General features: G+C 39.8%; 3 protein-coding genes across 3 annotated transcripts; 2 read left to right on the plus strand and 1 right to left on the minus strand.

Annotated features, from left to right (window-relative positions):
• Nucleotides 1–2,468: 2,468 nt before the first annotated feature.
• Nucleotides 2,469–9,277, minus strand: LOC310943682 (cytochrome P450 3A27-like; the record flags this gene model as incomplete). The annotated part of the gene is made up of 14 exons (XM_083909318.1): nt 2,469–2,552; nt 2,675–2,837; nt 3,965–4,123; nt 4,581–4,648; nt 4,731–4,891; nt 4,993–5,059; nt 6,102–6,223; nt 6,323–6,465; nt 7,047–7,135; nt 7,260–7,373; nt 8,517–8,616; nt 8,725–8,777; nt 9,027–9,120; nt 9,207–9,277. The coding sequence occupies 14 exons, from the start codon at nt 9,275–9,277 to the stop codon at nt 2,469–2,471; spliced, it is 1,488 nt and encodes a 495-aa protein (XP_083765444.1).
• Nucleotides 9,278–9,535: 258 nt separating this feature from the next.
• LOC310943684 (cytochrome P450 3A56-like) lies at nt 9,536–14,538 on the plus strand (the record flags this gene model as incomplete). The annotated part of the gene is made up of 12 exons (XM_083909320.1): nt 9,536–9,544; nt 10,488–10,540; nt 10,676–10,775; nt 10,860–10,973; nt 11,346–11,434; nt 11,516–11,664; nt 11,771–11,898; nt 11,982–12,048; nt 12,132–12,292; nt 13,867–14,093; nt 14,184–14,346; nt 14,449–14,538. The coding sequence occupies 12 exons, from the start codon at nt 9,536–9,538 to the stop codon at nt 14,536–14,538; spliced, it is 1,350 nt and encodes a 449-aa protein (XP_083765446.1).
• Nucleotides 14,539–15,951: 1,413 nt separating this feature from the next.
• Nucleotides 15,952–20,357, plus strand: LOC310943685 (cytochrome P450 3A56-like; the record flags this gene model as incomplete). The annotated part of the gene is made up of 12 exons (XM_083909321.1): nt 15,952–15,978; nt 16,063–16,115; nt 16,307–16,406; nt 16,516–16,629; nt 16,887–16,975; nt 17,057–17,205; nt 17,296–17,423; nt 17,507–17,573; nt 17,657–17,817; nt 19,393–19,619; nt 19,710–19,872; nt 20,268–20,357. 12 exons carry the CDS (start codon nt 15,952–15,954, stop codon nt 20,355–20,357), a joined length of 1,368 nt encoding a protein of 455 aa, XP_083765447.1.
• Nucleotides 20,358–20,918: the final 561 nt, after the last annotated feature.

Raw genomic sequence — 20,918 nt, forward strand, 5'->3', positions numbered from 1 at the left:
TGACTCTTATTGATACACATTATAAAATGCATTCATTATTTGTGTTATTTACTCCAAACCAGTGTCACTCTTGTTTTTTAACGTTAGATTAAAATCACAAAAATGACTGAGAACTAATTAGCACTTTCGTATTCAATATTCATATCAAATACAAGAGCAGACATTGCATTTGCTGCAAACAAGTCACAAAATTTAATGGGCTTCTGCTTTTAAAACTCCATCTGACCTCGTAATTGTGTTGTGCAATTTTGGTTGTACAATGACAATCAAGATCCTTTCCTTATTTAGTTTAGAGACAATGAAACTACTGAGATGTGATTTAATGCACTCAGAGCCAGCCTGAGGCATAAGCTGACTAAGTGCCAGGGGGCCCACCTAGAGCATTTTATGATCGTATTCCTTTTATTGTTTTTGATAATATTACCCAGAACCATAAGTCAGGGCATGACACTGTTAAAAAAGACAATAGTCTAGTTAATATTATACTATTATATAAATAGTACTGCTTTTGGAGAAGTGATTCCTTCCCCCTCGGAGCTTGGGTCGTGACAACCATGACATTTATGTGCATTTGCAGTGTGAACATGTATATCCCTCTGGAGCTGCTTTAGTATTAACGTTGATAAAGGGCTCCAAAATCAAATTTGGCTTAGGGCCCCATGAATACACTTTATTATTTTTCTTACATGGTGTTAGTAGCAGACCCAAGGTTGGTGTAGTGGTTACCGCTCTCGCCTTTGCAGCAAGAAGACCCAGGTTCCCGGGTTCAGGCCCCGGTTATAACAAGGGCCTTTCTGCAAGGAGTTTGCATGTTCTCCCTTTGTGTGTGTGGGTTTTCTCCAGGTTCTCCGGCTTCCTCCCACAGTCCAAAAACATGCAATATTGATATTAGGTAAAAATCTAAATTGACCATAGGTGTGAGAGTGTGAGTGAATGGTTGTTTGTCTCTATGTGCGGCCCTGCGATGGACTGGCGAAGTGTCCAGGGTGTACCCCACCTATCGCCCTATGTCAGCTGAGATTGACACAGCACCCCCTGTGACCCTCCGGTGGAGGATAAAGAGGTGGATAATGGATGGATGAATGATGTTAGTAGACATTATTTGAGACAAAGCTAAACAGAATTTGACAGTTAGCCTGGTTTAAGCCACAGTGGTGGAACACTTAAGTGAGCCAGAATTATTGAAATAATCGAGGCTTTCCCTTAATCCTGCTTCATCTGGCAACCTATTTGAACCACACTCCTGAAATGTTGTGACTTGGGACTGTAGTAATGCTTTAAGGGCTAAAAGTCAATAGAGAGTGTCCAATTTCCCTAACCCAAAAATCTGCATGTTTTTGGACTGTGGGAGGAAACCGGACAACCAGGATAAAACCTGTGCACCATACATACATCACCTTAAAATGTTTCCAATCAAACCCCTAAGACAAAATCAAACTATGAAGGTTAGGCAGATATTGTTTTATACAGACAAAAGTATAAAACATTTTACAGACATGACACTGCTCGATTTGTCTTGTAAAAGGTCAGTTTTGGTAGATCATTAACTTCTATCAAATATCTGTCAGTGACCGCAGTAAATTTATTGATGGTAGAATATGTCGTGATACTAAAGTGAACTGCAGTGAACGTTACCTTTGTAGGGCAGTAAAATATTTACTTTGATTGCATGTTGATGCTTTAAAGCTGGGGACTTTCATCTGGTGTGATTTGTGTGGCTATAGGCCAGGCCAAACAAACCAAGATGTGGCCATCAGCTCCTCGACTGTTGAACCACCAGAGTCAATATCATCTTTTTAAATTGATACTTCCCTACGGCGCTGGTGCCAATCCCAGCTGACATGCTGGACAGGTCTCCAGTCCATCACGGAGTTGCCAGCCTACAAGAATTACCCCAAGAGTGCAACGACTCATCCAAGAGGTCACAAATGAACCCAGAACAACATCTAAAGAACTGCAGGCCTCACTTACCTCAGTTAAGGTCAGTGTTCATAACTCAACCTCACAAAATGGATCATGCTCCGAAACCATCCAATATGGCTAAAATTGGAACTAAAACAATTCAGCAAAGAAAAGTTTGCAAAAATTCCTCCACAGTGATGTGAGATTCATTACCAGTTATTGCAACTTTTTTCATTACTTTTTCAAATAGGGCCATGTAGGCTTGGATAGTTTTTTTCCTTAATAAATAAAATCATCACTTTAAAATCTGCATTTTGTGGGTTATCTTTGTCTTTGAGTGTGATAAACATGCAAAAAAAAAAAAAAGAAACCAAGAAGATGACAAATACTTTTTTACAGCACTGTATATATTTTATTAATCAGATTATTGAATGTTTGCTGTAATTATCATGAAATGCCATAACAAGATCCACATTTTATATACTGGACTCCAGTCACTATGCACTCTGATTCGCATTAGTCTACAAATGTATACATGCTTTCAAGTTGCCTGCGTCCACTTTTCCTCAGGTGGTGGAGCGCGCCAACATCTTCAGTTTAATTGGTCGTAAGGGTCCAACAAGGCTTTCAGGGTTCATCTGCAAAGGGATCTGTAGAATCAACAAATTCACAAAATCAGGAACCACTCTCTTGATACACGTATTGCATGTTGGGTGTCATTTAATGCAAATGAAATGAAATGCACATCGGCATGAAATTTAAATATATTTACCTCTGTCTCCTCACAGACTGAGAAGCTGTAGTTCTGCAACACTTCGACCAAGGCCAGTTTCACAATCACCAGACCAAATCGCATGCCCAGACAGTTTCTAGGCCCAGTGCCGAAGGGCAGGTAAGCGTAAGAGTGAATGTTCTGCTTGTTCTCTTTACTGAATCTAGAAAATAAGCAGACGTCATCAAATGAAATGAAAGTTAAACATTTATGAATACCAAGAAGTCTATCACCCACCACGGCTAAACCAGCAACAAGCTGGCAAACTAAGTACACTTTTTTTTTTTTTTTTTTTTTTAATTTTCGTATTTTCGTTTTTGTTTTTGTTTTTTTTCTCAAAATTGTGCAAGTTGAAGTTTCGAAGAAGCCACTACAATCAAATCACAGTACTGTGGGTATTAAAACCCTAAACTTTGTATATGAATTAGGGTTTTTTGGTTGCTGTGAATCGATTCATAAACGCAGAACTAAATCGTGGCTGTACTTCTTAAAGGTGCCATATGTAAGAATGTGGCCAAAAACAGTTACTACATTCAAATTCAATATATCGAGGTCTTTTAGGTTTTGTTTTCCGACGTAACTGGCAACCCGTGGTTGCTCGGCAGCTGAGACTCTAGTGACTGAGTTCAGTTTGTTATATGAACATTATTCCTGAGTCTCTGTGACATATTAGGAGGATTTTATGGCCAGTTGCTTTAGATTTATTACATAATGCACCTTTAAAATAGACAGAGGCTTCTGCTATGCGAGCAGACGCGTTAGGCTGTAGGCTAGCAGATGTATGCTAACACGTTAGCATAAAAGTTAGCAGACTTTATCCTCGCAAACTTTCTCCAAACTGGGTCGGGGGGGAATGACCTGCACTGATAAACATATTATCTCCCTTGACCAGTGGACACCAGACTTGTATAAAGTACCTTGATTAAAAGTACCAGAAAATGACTTTGGTCGAAGTTAAAGTCCCTTTTTCCCCTTTTTAATAATATTACTTCAGTAAAATATTACTGATAATATTACTTAAGTAAAGTATATGACATTTACTGAACTTAAGTATCCAAAGTTATTTTCCGTTCTATTTTCTAATTGTTACATTACAACTCTGACAGGATAAGAGGTGAAACATCCTCAAGAAAACTCAGTAATTCCTGTTGCTGACCTGCTGCTTGGGCCCCAAGGGGCCACACCGCACAGCGTTACTCTCACCCAATGTGTGAGTGAGAGTAACGCTGCTGGATTGTGAAACATTCAAATCATGACAGTTGACAGTTTGACTCTGCTTATTTCTGTTACCTGTCAGGCCTGAACTCCTCTGGCTCCGGCCACAGCTCAGGGTCACGGTGCAGAGCGTAGACAGGAACCATCAGTGCCATGTCCTTTGGGATTGTGATTCCTTTAATCATGACACTTTCTTTGGCCTTTCGGTCGAGACGTGGAATCGGAGGGTAGAGCCTATTAAGAAGAGAGGAGAATTTTATTTACCACCCTAGTTACCCCAGAACTTGAGATGTCTGCTAAATATTTTATTTGACCTTTCCTGCTTCCCTAACATTTCTCCTGCAGTCATTTCCAGGTCAGAGTTAAGACTTACACTCTCATCTGTACCTACCTGGATTGCTTTGTTAAATAATAAATACATTCAATTTCTTTTGGTGTGGTTTACTGAAAACCACACCCCATGTTGCTGTTCAGCAAAATGGTGGCCACACGGTTTGTGTAATGGCCTTTCCTGGACATAAAGTTGGGTATTAATTGGGTATTAGGCGACCCCCATGTGGAGGATAAAGTGGTAAAAGATGGATATGCAGCAAAATGGCCACCTGAGAAAATAAAGCTGCCTACTACAGCTTTAAATGTTTTGCCTTGCCATGATTCCACGTCACGTTTCTGTTCTGAATAAAGTTCTCACCTGAGACACTCGCTGACCACTCCGTCCAGGTACTCCATCTGCATCAGAGCTTCATACTCGACCGAACCCTGTGGACGGTTTAAAACTCTTTGATTAAACACACACAAGTAAGAGAAAGAATGGCTCCAGAAGCAGAAACGTGAGATTTACCTGGTCGGGGAAAGTAGAGTCTATCTCCTTTTGCAGGCGGGTCATGACGTCAGGATTTCTCGCCAAAAGGTAGGCCAGGAAGTAGAGAGTATTAGCAGTGGTTTCAAATCCAGCAAAGGCAAACATTGTTATTTGAGAGGTAATCTCATGATCGGTGAAACCTGTGAGGGTCAGTGTAAGATGCACAAACAACGACACATTAAAAGGAGTCATATATGTGATCGTAGTGTACAGTTGTGTGTCAGTGTAAGTGTTTATTTACCCGCTGGTTTGTTGGATTCCTTCATTGTCTTAGAGTTGATCATTTGTTGAAGGATGTCTCTTGAATTCTGAAAATAGGTTAGACAGAAAGTGATTGTAGCGATGAAGAGTTTAGTGTGTCTCACCTTGTGTGTGTCTCTCTCCCAGTGTGTGTCTCTCTCTCCCCCGTGTGTTTCTCTCACCCCCTGTGCATGTCTCTCTCTCTCTCTCTCTCTCTCTCTCTCACTGTGTGTGTCTCTCTCTCTCTCCCCCTGTGTGTCTCTCACCTTGTGTGTCTCTCTTTCTCCCTGTGTGTGTCTCACTCTCTCTTTCACCTTGTCTCTCTCTCTGGCTGTGTGTGTCTCTCACCCTGTGTGTGTCTCTCTCCCCATGTGTGTGTCTGTCACCCCCTGTGCATGTCTCTCTCTCTCTCTCGCTGTGTGTGTGTCTCTCTCTCTTCCCCTGTGTGTCTCTCACCTTGTGTGTCTCTCTTTCTCCCTGTGTGTGTCTCTCTCTCCCTCTGTGTCTCTCACTCTCTCTTTCACCTTGTCTCTCTCTCTGGCTGTGTGTGTCTCTCACCCTGTGTGTGTCTCTCTCTCACCTTGTGTCTCTCTCTCCCTGTGTGTGTGTCGCTCTCTCTCCCTGTATGTGTGTCTCTCTCTCCCTGTGTGTGTGTCTCTCTCTCACTGTGTCTCTCTCTCCCTGTGTGTCTGTTTCTCCCTTTGTGTGTCTCTCTCTCTCCCTGTGTGTGTCTCTCACCCTGTGTGTCTCTCTCTCACCTTGTGTCTCTCTCTCCCTGTGTGTGTGTGTCTCTCTCCCTGTCTGTGTATCTCACCGTGTGCCTCTCTCTCCCTGTGTGTGTGTCTCTCTCTGCCTGTGTGTGTGTGTCTCTCTCTCCTTGTTTGTGTGTCTCTCTCTCTCACTGTGTGTGTCTCTCTCCCTGTGTGTGTCTCTCTCTCACTGTGTCTCTCTCCCCGTGTGTGTGTGTCTCTCTCTTTCTCACTGTGTGTCTCTCTCTCCCCGTGTGTGTGTCTCTCTCTCACTGTGTGTCTCTCTCTCCCTGTGTGTGTGTGTCTCTCTCTCTCTCTCGCTCACTGTGTGTCTCTCTCTCTCCCTGTGTGTGTCTCTCACCTTGCTTCCGTTTCGTTCTGCCCTGATCTTGTTCACAATCAATTTAAAGAAAGCAATAGGATCTTTGGGGAACAGAGTGACACCGAGCATCTCCAAGAGAGGAAGAAAGACTGGGAAGCATCCTGTGAGGGAAAAGGTAAGTAAAGGAAGTTATTAGGTGACAAACAAAAAAAATACTACTACTAAGAAAAGACAGGTGGTATAGAAACACATGGAAATACCTTGTAATAGGAAGACAGGGATTGAAATTTTAAATATGTTCTTTGCATGTCTCATCATGGAACAGGTTGGGTTGTTGAGTGAGTCTGTGTCCACGCTTAATACACAGTTTACCATCACATCCAAACTGTATGGTCCAAAGAACCTGAGACACACAGATTTTAACAGCCTTTCGTTAAAATGAACTCAGAATTTGGTTAAAAACGTCTATGGACATGAAATGAGCTGCAAAAAATTCTCTTCAGACACTGCCTTCTATAAACGTCTATAAAGGTGTTATATGAATCTTGTTTGTATGGCCACTCCTTTTTTTTTTTTTTTTTTTACTATTCTCTCTCCTTTAACTACTGCCTTTTAGTGTTAATATTCTGTTGTGAATGTTATATCTTTTTATAGCTGGTTTCAAACATCAGTGAGGGTTAAACGTGTTTCCACAGAAACATCTAAGAAAAGCAGATTACAGCATGTCTTTGGTTTCGTTGTGAGCAGCGTAGGAGAAAAATGTAAGGACATATTTTGATGACATTTTCTAAGGATGTAAGTGATGGCAATGGAAGATATTGTTAGATTTTGGTGGTGAGCTGGACATGGATTCAAAGAAGTTTGCAATTCTTTCTCTCATTTGTAAAAGAAACATTTTCGCAATTTCTGGTGACAGTGGATTTAATACACGTAACATTTATTGGGTACTTACTTAACAAATGCTCCCATAATGGACACACTTACTCGTTTATTGAAATCACTTCGTTATTGTCCACTTTGGACTGCAGAGAGTCTGTCATTTTGCGGGAATGATGTTTCATGATGCTAAACATCTTAATTGGATGAAGAGTGATAAGGTAAATAAGAGAAACTGAATGAAATGATATTGACATATGAATCACATATCACAAATCACTTAAAAAAAAATATATATATATATGTATATATTATTCCTACCTCTTTTAAACGACCAGAGGTGAACGAGGGCGTGAGGAGATTACGGATTCGCCTCCACTGATCATCCTCACAAAAAACCAGTGCATCATTAAGGTCTCCATTCAGCTTTAAGTTCTAAAAGCACATGATAGTCATGTGAATATATGTTTTCTAGATTTTGTAACCACACTGTTCAGTCATGTATAAAGTACATAAAAGGGATACTTGAGTTAAAGTACCAGAAAATGACTTTAGTAGAAGTTTAAGTCACATTTTTTTTTTGAATATTACTTAAAGTATATGACATTTACTGTCCATAAGCATCAAAAGTAATTTTCTGATATAAAATGCAAGTTTAAGAACTAACTGTAACTATATGAACTGGAAGGTTGTGGGTTCAATTCCTGGATCTGCTCATCTATATGTGTCCTTGAGCAAGACATTTAACACCATGTTGCAGCATGTGAATGGCTGAAGGGCAAAACTATAGTGTAAAGCAGGTTATTAAGGCTAGAAAAGCTCTTTAAATACAGACCATGACCAACTGTTCTTCTTCTTCTGATTTTATCTGGTAGTAACGAGTCTCAAAAATAGTTAAAAAGTTGCGAGAAATATAATTAACAAAGTAAAGTACATATATGTGAATGTTGTACTTAAGTAACGTATGAAGTATTTGTACTTTGTTACATTACAACACTGTTTTTTAACATTATTATCATCATTTTCCCTGACTGCCAGTCGCCTTGTATTTCATTACTTAGCTGTCTTATTTTGAAAAAAGAGCCAGCAGCGTGTTTACTTCCTCAAGAGGCTATGCTTTTACATGTTGATAACATCATTGTACCTTGTTTTACTTGAAAGACAAGTAAAGACAAGCGTTATTGTATTGTCTGGGTAAAGTTGTGTAGATGATCTGATCTGAGCCACCTGGACCTTAGGAGGCTGTCTTTGGAAATACACAACAGTCTCTGTCCAGGGAGAGTCAGCCTTGTACTCCTGGTCAAAGGTCAAAGGTCAAAGATACCATAAAATTAGCAGCAATTGAGATGAAACCTGAGGTAAACCCATGCATTTCAGTCTACCTGGTCTTTTAAATGTGCCATATGTTATATTCTGCAAAACAAACAAAGTGCCCCTCGGATGAAATTGAAGTTTTCTTAAAACCTGTGACCTACCGATAATCTTTTGTCAAGAGTTCCATTTCAAACAGTGTCACTTCCTCTACTTTTCCTTCAGCATCTTAATCTCGCGTAATCTTGTGTGGTTTTTTTTTCTTACCCTGCGGTTGATGAAGTAGGTGAAGCACTCCTTCACCAGGATGATTTTCAACATTTCAGGATCCATCACAGCCAGCAAAGGACATCTGAGCTCATACGTGCTGGACATTACATAAACACACATTTACAACGGTCAAAGGTTAGAATCTGCCAAACACACTGCATTAAACTGGTTATTAATTAAAATAATCAAGAGAGTCTTTACTCACCCCCATACTCTCCCGTACTTTTTTGCACATTCGTGGTCATCTAAATAGTAAACCTAGTGACAGATTTACATATTAATAAGTTATTATTAATTTGGCAACACACAACTGAGGTATATATTATTATTATATTTGGTCATTGTTGTAAAGATGCATAATATGCATTATTTATAAGCACTCTTGCCAAAAAGTATTTTTTTTCCACACACAAACACTGCAACCGAGTTGTCCAGGAATCAGTTTTAACATCATAAATAAAACTCCTTCACTTCATATTCACAAATTTTACACAAGGGTTCACCTACTTTGTTGTGTCGGCATATTGAGCCCATGTACATCGACGGTTTTGGACCAGGAATCCCCATTTTGTCAAAAACTCCATAAGTCCATTTGCCATAGCTTTGCAGTAAACAAGAAAGACACTGTTTACTTCTAGATGGAGTGCTAATGCTTTGATAGAAGTAGCTGTGATCTCTGATACTTACATGACAAACAGGCAGATACATGTGATCAGTAAAATCCACGTTTCTACAGAGAAGAAAGGAAGAAAACCCATTGCTCTCTCGTTCTTGTCCGAGCTGTTGTGATCTCAGAACAGTGAGCGTTCCCTAACCCTGCAGGATGCGCGACACTTCCTGTCTGGGTTACATAAGGACCTTACCCTTTCCTTTCTTTTCTTTCTGTGCAGGGACAAAGCAAGAAAAAAGAAAATGAATGTCTCTACTGACATGAGGAATGCAGAGTGTAAACATGAACCACATGTGAGGAGACACACAATCACAGAAACGTCTCTCTGTCTCTGAACATGAGCAGAATGATTTCGGTCAGTGGTGGTTAAACTGAACATAGTAATTGCTGCCCTTTTTTTTTTTTATAATGTCAATCATTCACTACTGACATTTCTCCCAATTAGGTCAAGTCTCACGTGCTCGACTTGGACACAAAACAGGCCTTTGCAGGAGGATATAAAGACCTGTGGTTTTTCAGGTCTCTGGGATATTTTCCACAACCACTGATAGAGGACAGTCAACGTGCAACGATGGGTTACCTCCTTTATTTCTCTGCAGAGACGTGGATTCTCCTGGTTGCTCTTGTCACGTTGATCCTTGTGTGAGTGATCATTTATGAATGCATGTTTGATTCTGTGTTTTTCCTCTGATTTGATTGAAAAATACTTATTTGTCTTTCACCTCTTGTTTTTATGCTTTTTTCACAGGTATGGCTCTTTTTCATTTGGGTTGTTTAAGCAAATGGGCGTTCCTGGTCCCAAACCACTACTTTTTCTGGGCACTTGGATGGAATATAGAAAGGTTGTAATACTATTTGAAGTAACAAAAATTCCCTAACTGTAACCCTACCTTCAACTGGCAGTGTATTACATTACAACAAGTTAAAATGAATGGGCAATAGTTTAATAAATCATAGGGCATTATAGTTCTCTGTTATTTAGCCTTTCCCTATATCTAATAGAAAAAAAAATGTCTGTTTGGAACCAGAAACTGCAGCTTTTAAAAAGACCAGAAGACTCTTTAGACGCAGTCACCAATCGGTACAACTGCTGTGGGGTTTTTGCAATAGGAGGACGCTGTTTATTTTAGATACATTCAAATAAATTAGGGTGATTCACTGGATTAATTTCTGCTATGTTCACATGTAAAATCATCTATATTGTAAATGTAGTTCAGACATGGACTTGTGACCATTCTTAATGACTTTTTCCCTCTTAATCGTATTCTCATTACTTTGTAACTTGTTGTTTTGTTTAGGGAGTGATCAATTTTGATTATGAATGCTTCAAGAAATATGGAAAAGTGTGGGGGTAAGTCTGTATGTTGTGTGTTTCTGCATGGTCATAACATTAATATGTTGTTAGTATGTTATGTAAATATGTGACTGTGTGAAAATGTCACCTGCTGTTCTAGTATTTCTCATCTTTTTTTCTTCTCCGGTTTAGCATTTTCGATGGCCGGCAGCCTGTGCTGTGTGTCACAGATCCTGCCATGATAAAAACGATTCTGGTAAAGGAGGGTTACCTTCTGTTCACCAACCGCAGAGTAAGTTTTGCGTACGCACTCGAAATGTGGTTAGTGGAACTCTCGTCCCCGTCCTTCGTAAGACATTTCTGAACTCAATTGCAGAACTTCCATGTGAATGGGGCAATGTACGATATCGTGACCATCGCTGAAGATGAGCAGTGGAAGAGGATCCGCAGTGTTCTCTCTCCCTTCTTTACCACAGGAAAACTGAAAGAGGTAAAGTGTGCATTGATGACCTCCTCTGGCTAATTCTAAGTCGTTATATGGAAAATGTGTGCATAGGAGTTTCACAAAGTCAACCAAAAGTTCTAAAACCCTTTAAGTAACAAGTAAAACAATAATAAGTTGCATATCACCATCCGTTTGTTCTCAGCAGAAGCTTTTGGGACACAATATGTGGTGCACGTCCTTGGTGTCCAGTTGTGGTCACTCCTCTGTTCTTCATAATATAAAACAATGTCCCATTTTCTCATCGTGACACTTCCTCGAACCTCGTCTTAAAGCTAAACTTATCCAGAAGCAGCTCTACGAGAACGTTGTGTTTCTGTTGTACTCTATATCCTCCTCGTCTTTCACTTTGTGCCACAGATGTTTGACCAAATTCAGCGAAACTCTGCCAAGCTGATCACCAATATGCAAAAGAAGGCAGACAAGGATGAGTCCCTGGACCTGAAGGAGTAAGAACAATGAATCACTCAGATATGTTTTCATTAACCTTAAAGGATACGAATATATGACGTGTTTTCTGTGTTCTTTAGATTATTTGGATCCTTCACTATGGATGCAATAACCAGCACATTATTCAGTGTAGACATCGGCTCGCTCAACAACCCCTCTGACCCATTTGTCTCTAACATTAAGAAGTTGTTGAGATTTAACTTATTCAGCCCTCTCTTCCTCACTCTGGGTATGGTATTTTCTTTTTTTTATATATATATATCACTTTATTGTGTGATTGCCTGCAAAACAAAAATGTGTCCTTCATAAATATATTGGTTTCTATTTGTCTCCAGTCTTCTTCCCCTTCGTGGTCCCGTTATATGACAAGATGGAGCTTGGCTTTTTCCCTTCCTCTGTCACAGACTTTTTTTACACTGCACTGCAGAAGATCAAGAATGATAGGAAGTCCAGCAAACAAGCTGTATGTATATATGTTTGTATGAACGTGAATGTAACCGCAGATTCAGAGGTATAATCAAACTTCTAATTGATGTCTGCTCTCAGAATCGAGTGGATCCCCTTCAGTTGATGATGGACTCCCAGAAAAACAGCACAGTAGAAAAGAATAAAGGTGATAAACACACACGGCCTCATGATTAGTCTACACACACAAAGTAAACCTGTTGTGAACCACAACTCTTGCTACTCCCTCAGGTTTAAGTGATCACGAGCTCCTTTCTCAAGCCCTGGTTTTGATCTTTACTGCGTATGAAACAATCAGCGGATCACTGACATTCCTGGCTTACAATCTGGCGAAAAACCCTCATGTCATGAAAAAGCTGCAGGAGGAGATTGACTCCACCTTCCCTAACAAGGTAGGTCTATGTATGGGGCCACATGATGATGTTAAAGTTGCATATAGCCCCTATAAAGTTTTTTTTTTAGTTACTCTGGATCATGGGTGTCAAACTAATTTTCACTGAGGGCCACATCAGCATAATGGTTACCCTCAAAGGGCCAGATGCAACTGTCATACAGAATAAATGTAACTAAATGTAACCAAATATAATGTAAAATAAAGGTAACTTTCTGTATTTATGACTTATTCAAGTTACCAATATTATGCATTATAGATGTAACCCTGTCCACGATGGTGTTTCTTGACAAACTAACAGTTTTAAAAGTCTGTATCTGGTCAGGTCAGACCTGCTCACACACCTTCTATGGCAAGCACTGCTTCAAAAACTCACCCTCAGAAAAAGACTTTGAAGCACGGGTGATTTCTTCAGCCACAATAAAACTAGCTTTCACTGACACATCGTTTTTGGTTGTGGCTTTTGTGAACACATTCTGCTGCGATCACAGTCTCAATCTCAATTTCACTCATCGCGTGATATACAATGATACACTGCGATCTAGTGGAAGGATGCCGTCAATTTGCAGTTAACACAATCGCCATGTATTGTGGGAAATGTAGTATATGGTCAACGCACGTCTTTAAGCAGCATAGACTTACTTTAACACAGATTTCTAAGACCAATTAATCACTCGTGGGCCACATAAAATGATGTGGCGGGCCACATCTGGCCCCCGGGCCTTGACTTTGACACTCCTGCTCTAGATGATAATCTTCGTTTCTTAATGACTGGCCTCTTTAACTTTAAACTTAAATAATAATAATAGCTTTTATTTTATGAAGTTTATCAAGAAGATACATGTTTGACCTTAAAGGTCCAGTGTGTAAAATTTAGACAAAACTGTTTTCATTTGGCAGGAATTGAAAATAGAATAATGACTTCATTTCATTTAAATATTCAATCACCTGATCGTATGAATTGTTGTTACTCATTGCATTGAGTGAGCCTTTTATATTTATACCAGTAGTCAGGTCAGCTCTACAGAGGCTGCTATTTTGAAATACCATTTTTTCGGTTTTGTCAGTTTAGTTTGGGTCCCAGAGTAACAAAGTAAACTATGACCTGTCTCTGTATCTCAAAATCTCACTGCACAATTTCAAACATTATTTTTTGCTTCCGCTAAAACGAGCACTTTGTCGTCACATCAATGGCGTTGAATTACACTTTCGGTGGCTCCTCGTGTCCAAGACGAGACAGTGGTTGTTGATGGTTGAGTCCATTCAGTCAATGATAGTAGTCCATTCAGTCCATGGTTGTCAAATTGTGGTGCGCAAAGTTTCCTCTGAAATTAAACAAAATAATAATAATTAAGTTACCTTATCTTTTGCTCCATCTTAATCTAATTTCACTAAACCACTTTCTGCAAATTATCTTATTGGGAATAAATCTGCCTCCTGTGAAAAGCCTGTAGCTGACTTTGCTCGGTCTATTTACACCACTGTATTTGAGCGTTGTCGCTTCAAGAGCTCAATGTTTTTCTCAGGTGGAAGTTTAAGAACCACTGGTAAATGTGTGCCTGTGCATGTGTGTAGGCTCCTGTTGAGTACCAGGCACTGATGCAAATGGAATATCTAGACAGCGTCGTCAATGAGTCTCTTCGATTGTACCCCATCGTCCTACGCGTGGAGCGTTTGACCAAGGCAACTGTGGAGATAAATGGTCTTCAGATTCCAAAAGATATGGTCATCATGGTCCCCACATATGTCCTGCACCGCGACCCTGACTACTGGCCCGAACCAGAGGAATTCATACCTGAGAGGTACTGTAATATATTTATGGTTTACTAAAACAGCCAGTAAAATTAAATTCCCTATTTTTTATGTTGATTGACGTGTGTGTGTGTCCTTAGGTTCAGCAAGGAAAACAAGCAGAATATCGATCCCTACACGTATTTGCCTTTCGGAGAAGGGCCAAGGAAATGCATTGGAATGCGATTTGGTCTGATTTCAATGAAACTTGTAGCTGTGGAGATCCTCCAGAGGTTCAGCTTCTCTGTGTGCGAGGAGACTGAGGTGAGACCACAGATCGAGCAACACATTCTGACACAACACATGACAAAGTTATGGTACTAATTACGCACACTTTGTTTCTCTGTGACTGTCGTTAATGGCCAGATCCCGCTCGAGATGGACAACCAGATTCTGCTTATGCCAAAACGACCAATCAAACTGAAGCTGGTGCCACGATCGGAAACATGCAGCTAAAAAAAAAGTAGAGATAGATGAAAGATTTCCATTTAGAACGTGTTGCATATATAGAGTCAGTCTTTCAGGACCACAGTCTTTACTTTGTAGTTCTTTTGAAATCCATCCTAAACTAAGTCAATATGGATCATTTGTAAAAACTTGTATTGTGTGGATTTTTCTACACTGTTTTTCTTATATGTAATCTATTCATCTATGTACAATTAAATATATTTATGTTTGTGGCAGTTAAACTTCTCTGCACTGATTAATCACTCAATTAACAAAATGAATTGCCAGCTACTTTGATAATTGATTACTTTATTTGAGTGTTTATTTTTTTAAATAAAAATAAATTAAATGTGAACATGTTCTGGTTTCATGCGTTGGAAAAACCCACCGATTTTTTTTTTAGTTTAAAGGACGAAATTAATATTCCTTGTCCCAACAGCAGCCACCAGGGAGCAGTGTCTCTCAGGTGGGAGTGCAGGGACTGTCTGCAAGATCCAATTCAGGGGAACATAAATAGTCAATAACTTTATTCATACGAAGCTTCCTGTATGGTAATTCAGCAGTTTAAACAGATGCATCATTACTGCCAATCACCTTTTCCATTATTTAACTGTAGCCCACAGTGTGTTTACTTCCAAAGTGTGTACATGTTGGGTTAAATAAGGACCTTACCCTTTTCCTTCTCTCTGTGCGAGGACAAAGCAACAAAAACGAATGTCTCTACTGACACGAGGAATGTAGAGTGTAAACATGAACCCCATCTGAGGAGACACACACTCACAGAAACGTCTCTCTGTCTCTGAACATCAGCAGTGGAATGACTGAGGTCAATGCTGGTTAAACTGAACACAGTAAAGGCTGACCCCTGTTTTTTTCTTTAATAATGTCAATCATTCACTGGACTTTCTGCCAGTTGGGTCAAGTCTCACGTGCTTGACTTGGACACACAGGAGGATATAAAGACGAGTGTTTTTTCAGGTCTCTGGAATATTTTCCACAAACACTGATAGAGGACAGTAAACGTGCAAAGATGGGCTACCTTCTTTATTTCTCTGCAGAGACGTGGACTCTCCTGGTTGCTCTTGTCACATTGATCCTTGTGTGAGTGATCATTTATGAAAGCACGTTTGTTTCTGTGTTTTTCTCTGATTTGATTGAAAAATACTTATTTGTCTTTCACCTCTTGTTTTTATGCTTTTTTCACAGGTATGGCTCTTGGTCACATGGGATGTTTAAACAAATGGGCGTTCCTGGTCCCAAACCACTACTTTTTCTGGGCACTTGGATGGAATATAGAAAGGTTGTAATACTATTTGAAGTCCCTATAACCTGTAACTGTAACCCTACATTCAATCTACTATGGTCGGCCTAGGGTTAGTTTAAATGAATTAGAGAGATTGCCTTGATTAATTTGAATCTATTATGTTCACATGTGAAACCACCTATCCTGTAAATGTAGTTCAAATGTTGAATTCTTATTCTTCTTACCTTGTATATTGTTGTTAATTTTTCCCTTTCCCACCTATTGTTCAGGCATTAGTGAATTTTGATTATGAATGCTTCAAGAAATATGGAAAAATATGGGGGTAAGTCTGTATATTCCACAGCACTGTGTGTACAGTGTGTTTCTGCATGTATATACATGGACATAACATTAATCTAACTGTTGTCCTCAGAGGTCATATTCTGTCTGGAATTGTCTTACATACATGTTTTGCAAATATGCGACTGTGAACATACCACCTGCTGATTTGGTATTTTCACTTCTCCGGTTTAGGATTTTCGATGGCCGGCAGCCCGTGCTGTGTATCACAGATCCTGCCATGATAAAAAGCGTTATGGTGAAGGAGGGTTACCTTCTCTTCACCAACCGCAGAGTAAGTTCTGCATACATTTATATACATGTACTACACAACCACATCGCATAATGCGGTCGCTGGAACTCTCGTTCTCGTCTTTCGGAGACATTTCTGAACTCATTTGCAGAACTTCCATGTGAACGGGGGGATGTACGACGCCGTGAACTTCGTTGAAGATGAGCAATGGAAGAGGATCCGCAGTGTACTCTCTCCCTTCTTTAGCACAGGAAAACTGAAAGAGGTAAAGTGTGCACTGATGATCTCCTCTGGCTAATTTTGAGTCATGACCACACGGTTGGTGTTAGTGGTCAGCACTCTTTGCAGCAAGAAGACCCAGGCTGGATCACTGGGGATCAACAAGGGCCTTTCTGCATGGAGTTTGCATGTTCCCACCGTGCATGCGCGGGTTTTCTGCGAATAGCCCACGGGCTCGTGAGTTTGAGACCTCTGTTTCTGTAGTTGTATCTGTACAGTATTTTTTTTTGCTTTGTGCCACAGATGTTTGATATAATTAAGCAAAACTCTGCCAAGCTGATCATCAACATGCAAAAGAAGGCAGACAAGGATGAGCCCCTGGATCTGAAGGAGTAAGAACAATGAATCACTCAGATATGTTTTCATTAACCTTAAAGGATAAGAATATCTAATGTGTTTTCTGTGTTCTTTAGGTTCTTTGGATCCTTCAGTATGGATGCAATAATGACCACAGGATTCAGTGTAGACATCGGCTCGCTCAACAACCCCTCTGACCCATTTGTCTCTAACGTTAGGGAGTTGGCGAGGTTTGACTTTTTCAGCCCTCTCTTCATCATTCAGGGTACAACATTTATTTTTTGGAACAATTACAATTTCACACACTAAACACAAATGTTCCTTCATAAATATATTGGTTTCTATTTGTCTCCAGTCTTCTTCCCCTTTCTGATCCCGTTATATGACAAGATGGAGCTTGCCTATTTCCCTTCCTCTGTCACAGACTTTTATTACTCTGTACTGCAGAAGATCAAGAATAACAGGAAATCCAGCAAACAAGCTGTATGTATGTATGTTTGTATGAACGTGAATGTAACCGCAGATTCGGAGGTATAATCAAACTTCTAATTGATGTCTGCTCTCAGAATCGAGTGGATTCCCTTCAGTTGATGATGGACGCCCAGAAAAACAACACAGCAGAGAAGAATAAAGGTGATAAACACACACGGCCTCATGATTAGTCCACGCACACAAAGTAAACCTGTTGTGAACCACAACTCTTGCTACTCCCTCAGGTTTAAGTGATCACGAGCTCCTTTCTCAAGGCCTGTTCATGATCTTCGCTGCGTATGAAACGAACAGCAGCTCACTGACTTTCCTGGCTTACATTCTGGCGAGAAATCCTCATGTCATGAAAAAGCTGCAGGAGGAGATTGACTCCACCTTCCCTAACAAGGTAGGTCAGTTGTGAGGAGAGGGAATATGGGGCCACGTGCTGATGTTGAAGTTGCTCGGGACGCACCACTACATAACTTTGGCAACCTTTATAGACTTTACAGACGACATGACCGGCATCGTAGAAGACAACTAATCAGATGGCGCTCTCTTGCGAGAGAGTCTACGAAAGCGACAGTGCAAATGGCTAAACAAACATAGAGGTTTCGCTGTTGCTGTTGTTTGCGCAGCTATCTGCTCTGAGAAATCAAATATTTGATTCCCCGTACTTCCTGACGTCTTCTGACGCTGCGTCCCGTGTCCCTCCTACTCTTTTTCATTGACTGTTGGCAGCATGTGTTTGCAGTCGGGTCAGTAATCAATGCACACGCACAGACGGTTGTGTACAGAGTCGGCTCAAACAAATCAACTGAGGTCGGCTCAGGTCTGTAACCCCTCACACACAGCAACAGATTTCTGTGCCAAATGTCCCCAACTAGTGCTGACTAGTGCAGACTCTGTCCTGTGAATCGTGGGTAAAATCGGCCCCAATATTGTGGTAGTGTGTCCCCAATCTTAAGTATTGTATAAGAGATTAAGAAAACATGAAATGCTTTTCACTGATAACAGTGGTACTTAGAGTTTATTTATGACTTCAAATTGAATTTGTGGAACAGGGGTAAGAGCGTAGCTATATTTAGGTTCATGTCAAACTGGTTCCTCAAACTATGGTCAAGTCTCTGAGGAGGAACAGAATGGCCTCCGATATTTTTTTATTTGGATTGTGGTTTCCATTTTGAATTGTAATAGCACATCTTACATATAGCCCCTTTAAATCAAATAAAAATGTACCGTAAGCCGTGTTTGAGTTACTCTAGTTGGGAATTATCTTGGTTTCTTAGCAACTGGTCTCTTTCGCGTTAAACGTAGCCCATCTTTTATTTTATTAAATGTATTAAGACGATACATATTTGTATCAAACCATAAAGGTCCAGTGTGTAAAATTTAGATAAACCTATTTTCATTTGGTAGAAATTGGAATTGTAGACAAAGTCAAACTCTTTTTCTTACACACTTGTAAGGTTTTGACAGTTAAGTTTTGGCCCCAAAGTAGCAAAGAAAATATTATATTATGCGTTACATTTTCATCACATCAGCGGAATTTCATTATATTATAACTTGTTGAGGAAGAATGGTTCTCAAACTGTGGTACGTGTACCACCAGTGGTTACGCGAGCATCCTCTGGTGGTACTTGGAGGAAAGTCAGGAATACTGTGCTACTGTATATACCAGTGATCGGAGCAGAGCTGAAGAGTGCGTAGAAAGTTAAACAAAATAATAATAAATTAACTAATAATAATTAGAGTCACACTATCTCTCACTCCATCTTAATCTAATTTCTCTAGTATTTGTGAGGAAGAGGAGGACGATGAGAGAGCAAATTATTATTTCATTATCTAAGTCTGTAGCTGACTGCTGACAGCATTTAACGATGGTGATAACGGTGTGACTTGAGAGCTCAGTCTTTTCTCGGGTGGTACTTGGTGTTAAAAGTTTAAAAACCACGGGTAAATGTGTGTCTGTGCATGTGTGCAGGCTCCTGTTGAGTACCAGGCACTGATGCAAATGGAATATCTAGACAGCGTCATCAATGAGTCTCTTCGATTGTACCCCATCGTCCTACGTGCGGAGCGTGTGGCCAAGGCAAATTTGGAGATAAATGGTCTTGAGATTCCCAAAGGTATGGTTGTCACGGTCCCCATATGGACTCTGCACCGTGACCCTGACTACTGGCCTGAACCAGAGGAATTCAAACCTGAGAGGTACTGTAATATATTTATGGTTTACTAAGACAGCCAGTAAATTAAATTCCTTTTTATTTTATGTTGATTGATGTGTGTCTGTGTCCTTAGGTTCAGCAAGGAAAACAAGCAGAATATTGATCCCTACACGTATTTGCCTTTCGGAGAAGGGCCAAGGAAATGCATTGGAATGCGATTTGCTCTGATGTCAATGAAACTTGTAGCTGTGGAGATCCTCCAGAGGTTCAGCTTCTCTGTGTGCGAGGAGACTGAGGTGAGACCGCAAATCTTCAACTTTATAGGCACTTTTTTTACGGAGCCCCCGAAGTGACATGAGGAAAAAAAAATGAAGACTTTTTTTTTTTTTTTTTAATCTTGAGTTTCAAAGTCGAGATCTCGAGTTTCCAAAAAAATATATATTATTATTTTTATTTATTTATTTTTAAACAAAAAAATTGTTTTCATTATTTTTTGGAAACTCAAGATCTCGACTTTCCCCCCCAATTTTTTTTTAAATAATTAAAAGTACCATAACTTTTTTCATCAAGTAATGGTACTAATTACACATACTGAATCTCTGTCTTTTATAATTTGACATCAAAGCTGAGTTTTTGTGCATCACTGATTTTGGTCACACTTTGTTTCTCTGTGAATGTCATTAATGGCCAGATCCCGCTTGAGATGGACAACCAGATTCTGCTTATGCCAAAACGACCAATCAAACTGAAGCTGGTGCCACGTTCGGAAACCTGCAGCTAAAAACAATGTGAATTGTGTGGCACACAAACCTACACAACCTGACAAACCTACATGTGTATAGAATTATATAACAATAGAAAGCAGAAAGAGTCAGGACCACAGTTTTTTCTTTGTAGTCTTTGCTGAAGCTTTTATTTTGAAATCCATAAACTATGGATCATTTGTAAAAAACTGTTATTCTTATATGTAATATGTTCATCTGTGTACAATTAAATATATTTGTGTTTGTGGCATATAACTAATCATTAGTGCTGCACTGATGAATTACCCAGTTAACAGGGTAAATTGCCAACTACTTTGATAATTGATTACTTGTTTTGAGTGTTATTTTTCCTTTCAATAAAATACATTAAACGGGAACATGTTCTGGTTTCATGTGTTGGGAAACACCCGTTGATATTTTACACCACTCTGCATTTAAAGGACTCAATAAGTATTTCTTGATAAATCGACAAAATCAAAACATTCTATATTCATGTGTTGGAGCCTTATCTACCCTCATTTGAATGTTTCTCTGTGTGTCCCAGCAGCATCCACTAGGGAGCAGTCTTTGCTAAAATA

Source organism: Microchirus variegatus, assembly GCF_963457635.1.
Source record: "Microchirus variegatus genome assembly, chromosome: 23".
NCBI lineage: Eukaryota > Metazoa > Chordata > Actinopteri > Pleuronectiformes > Soleidae > Microchirus > Microchirus variegatus.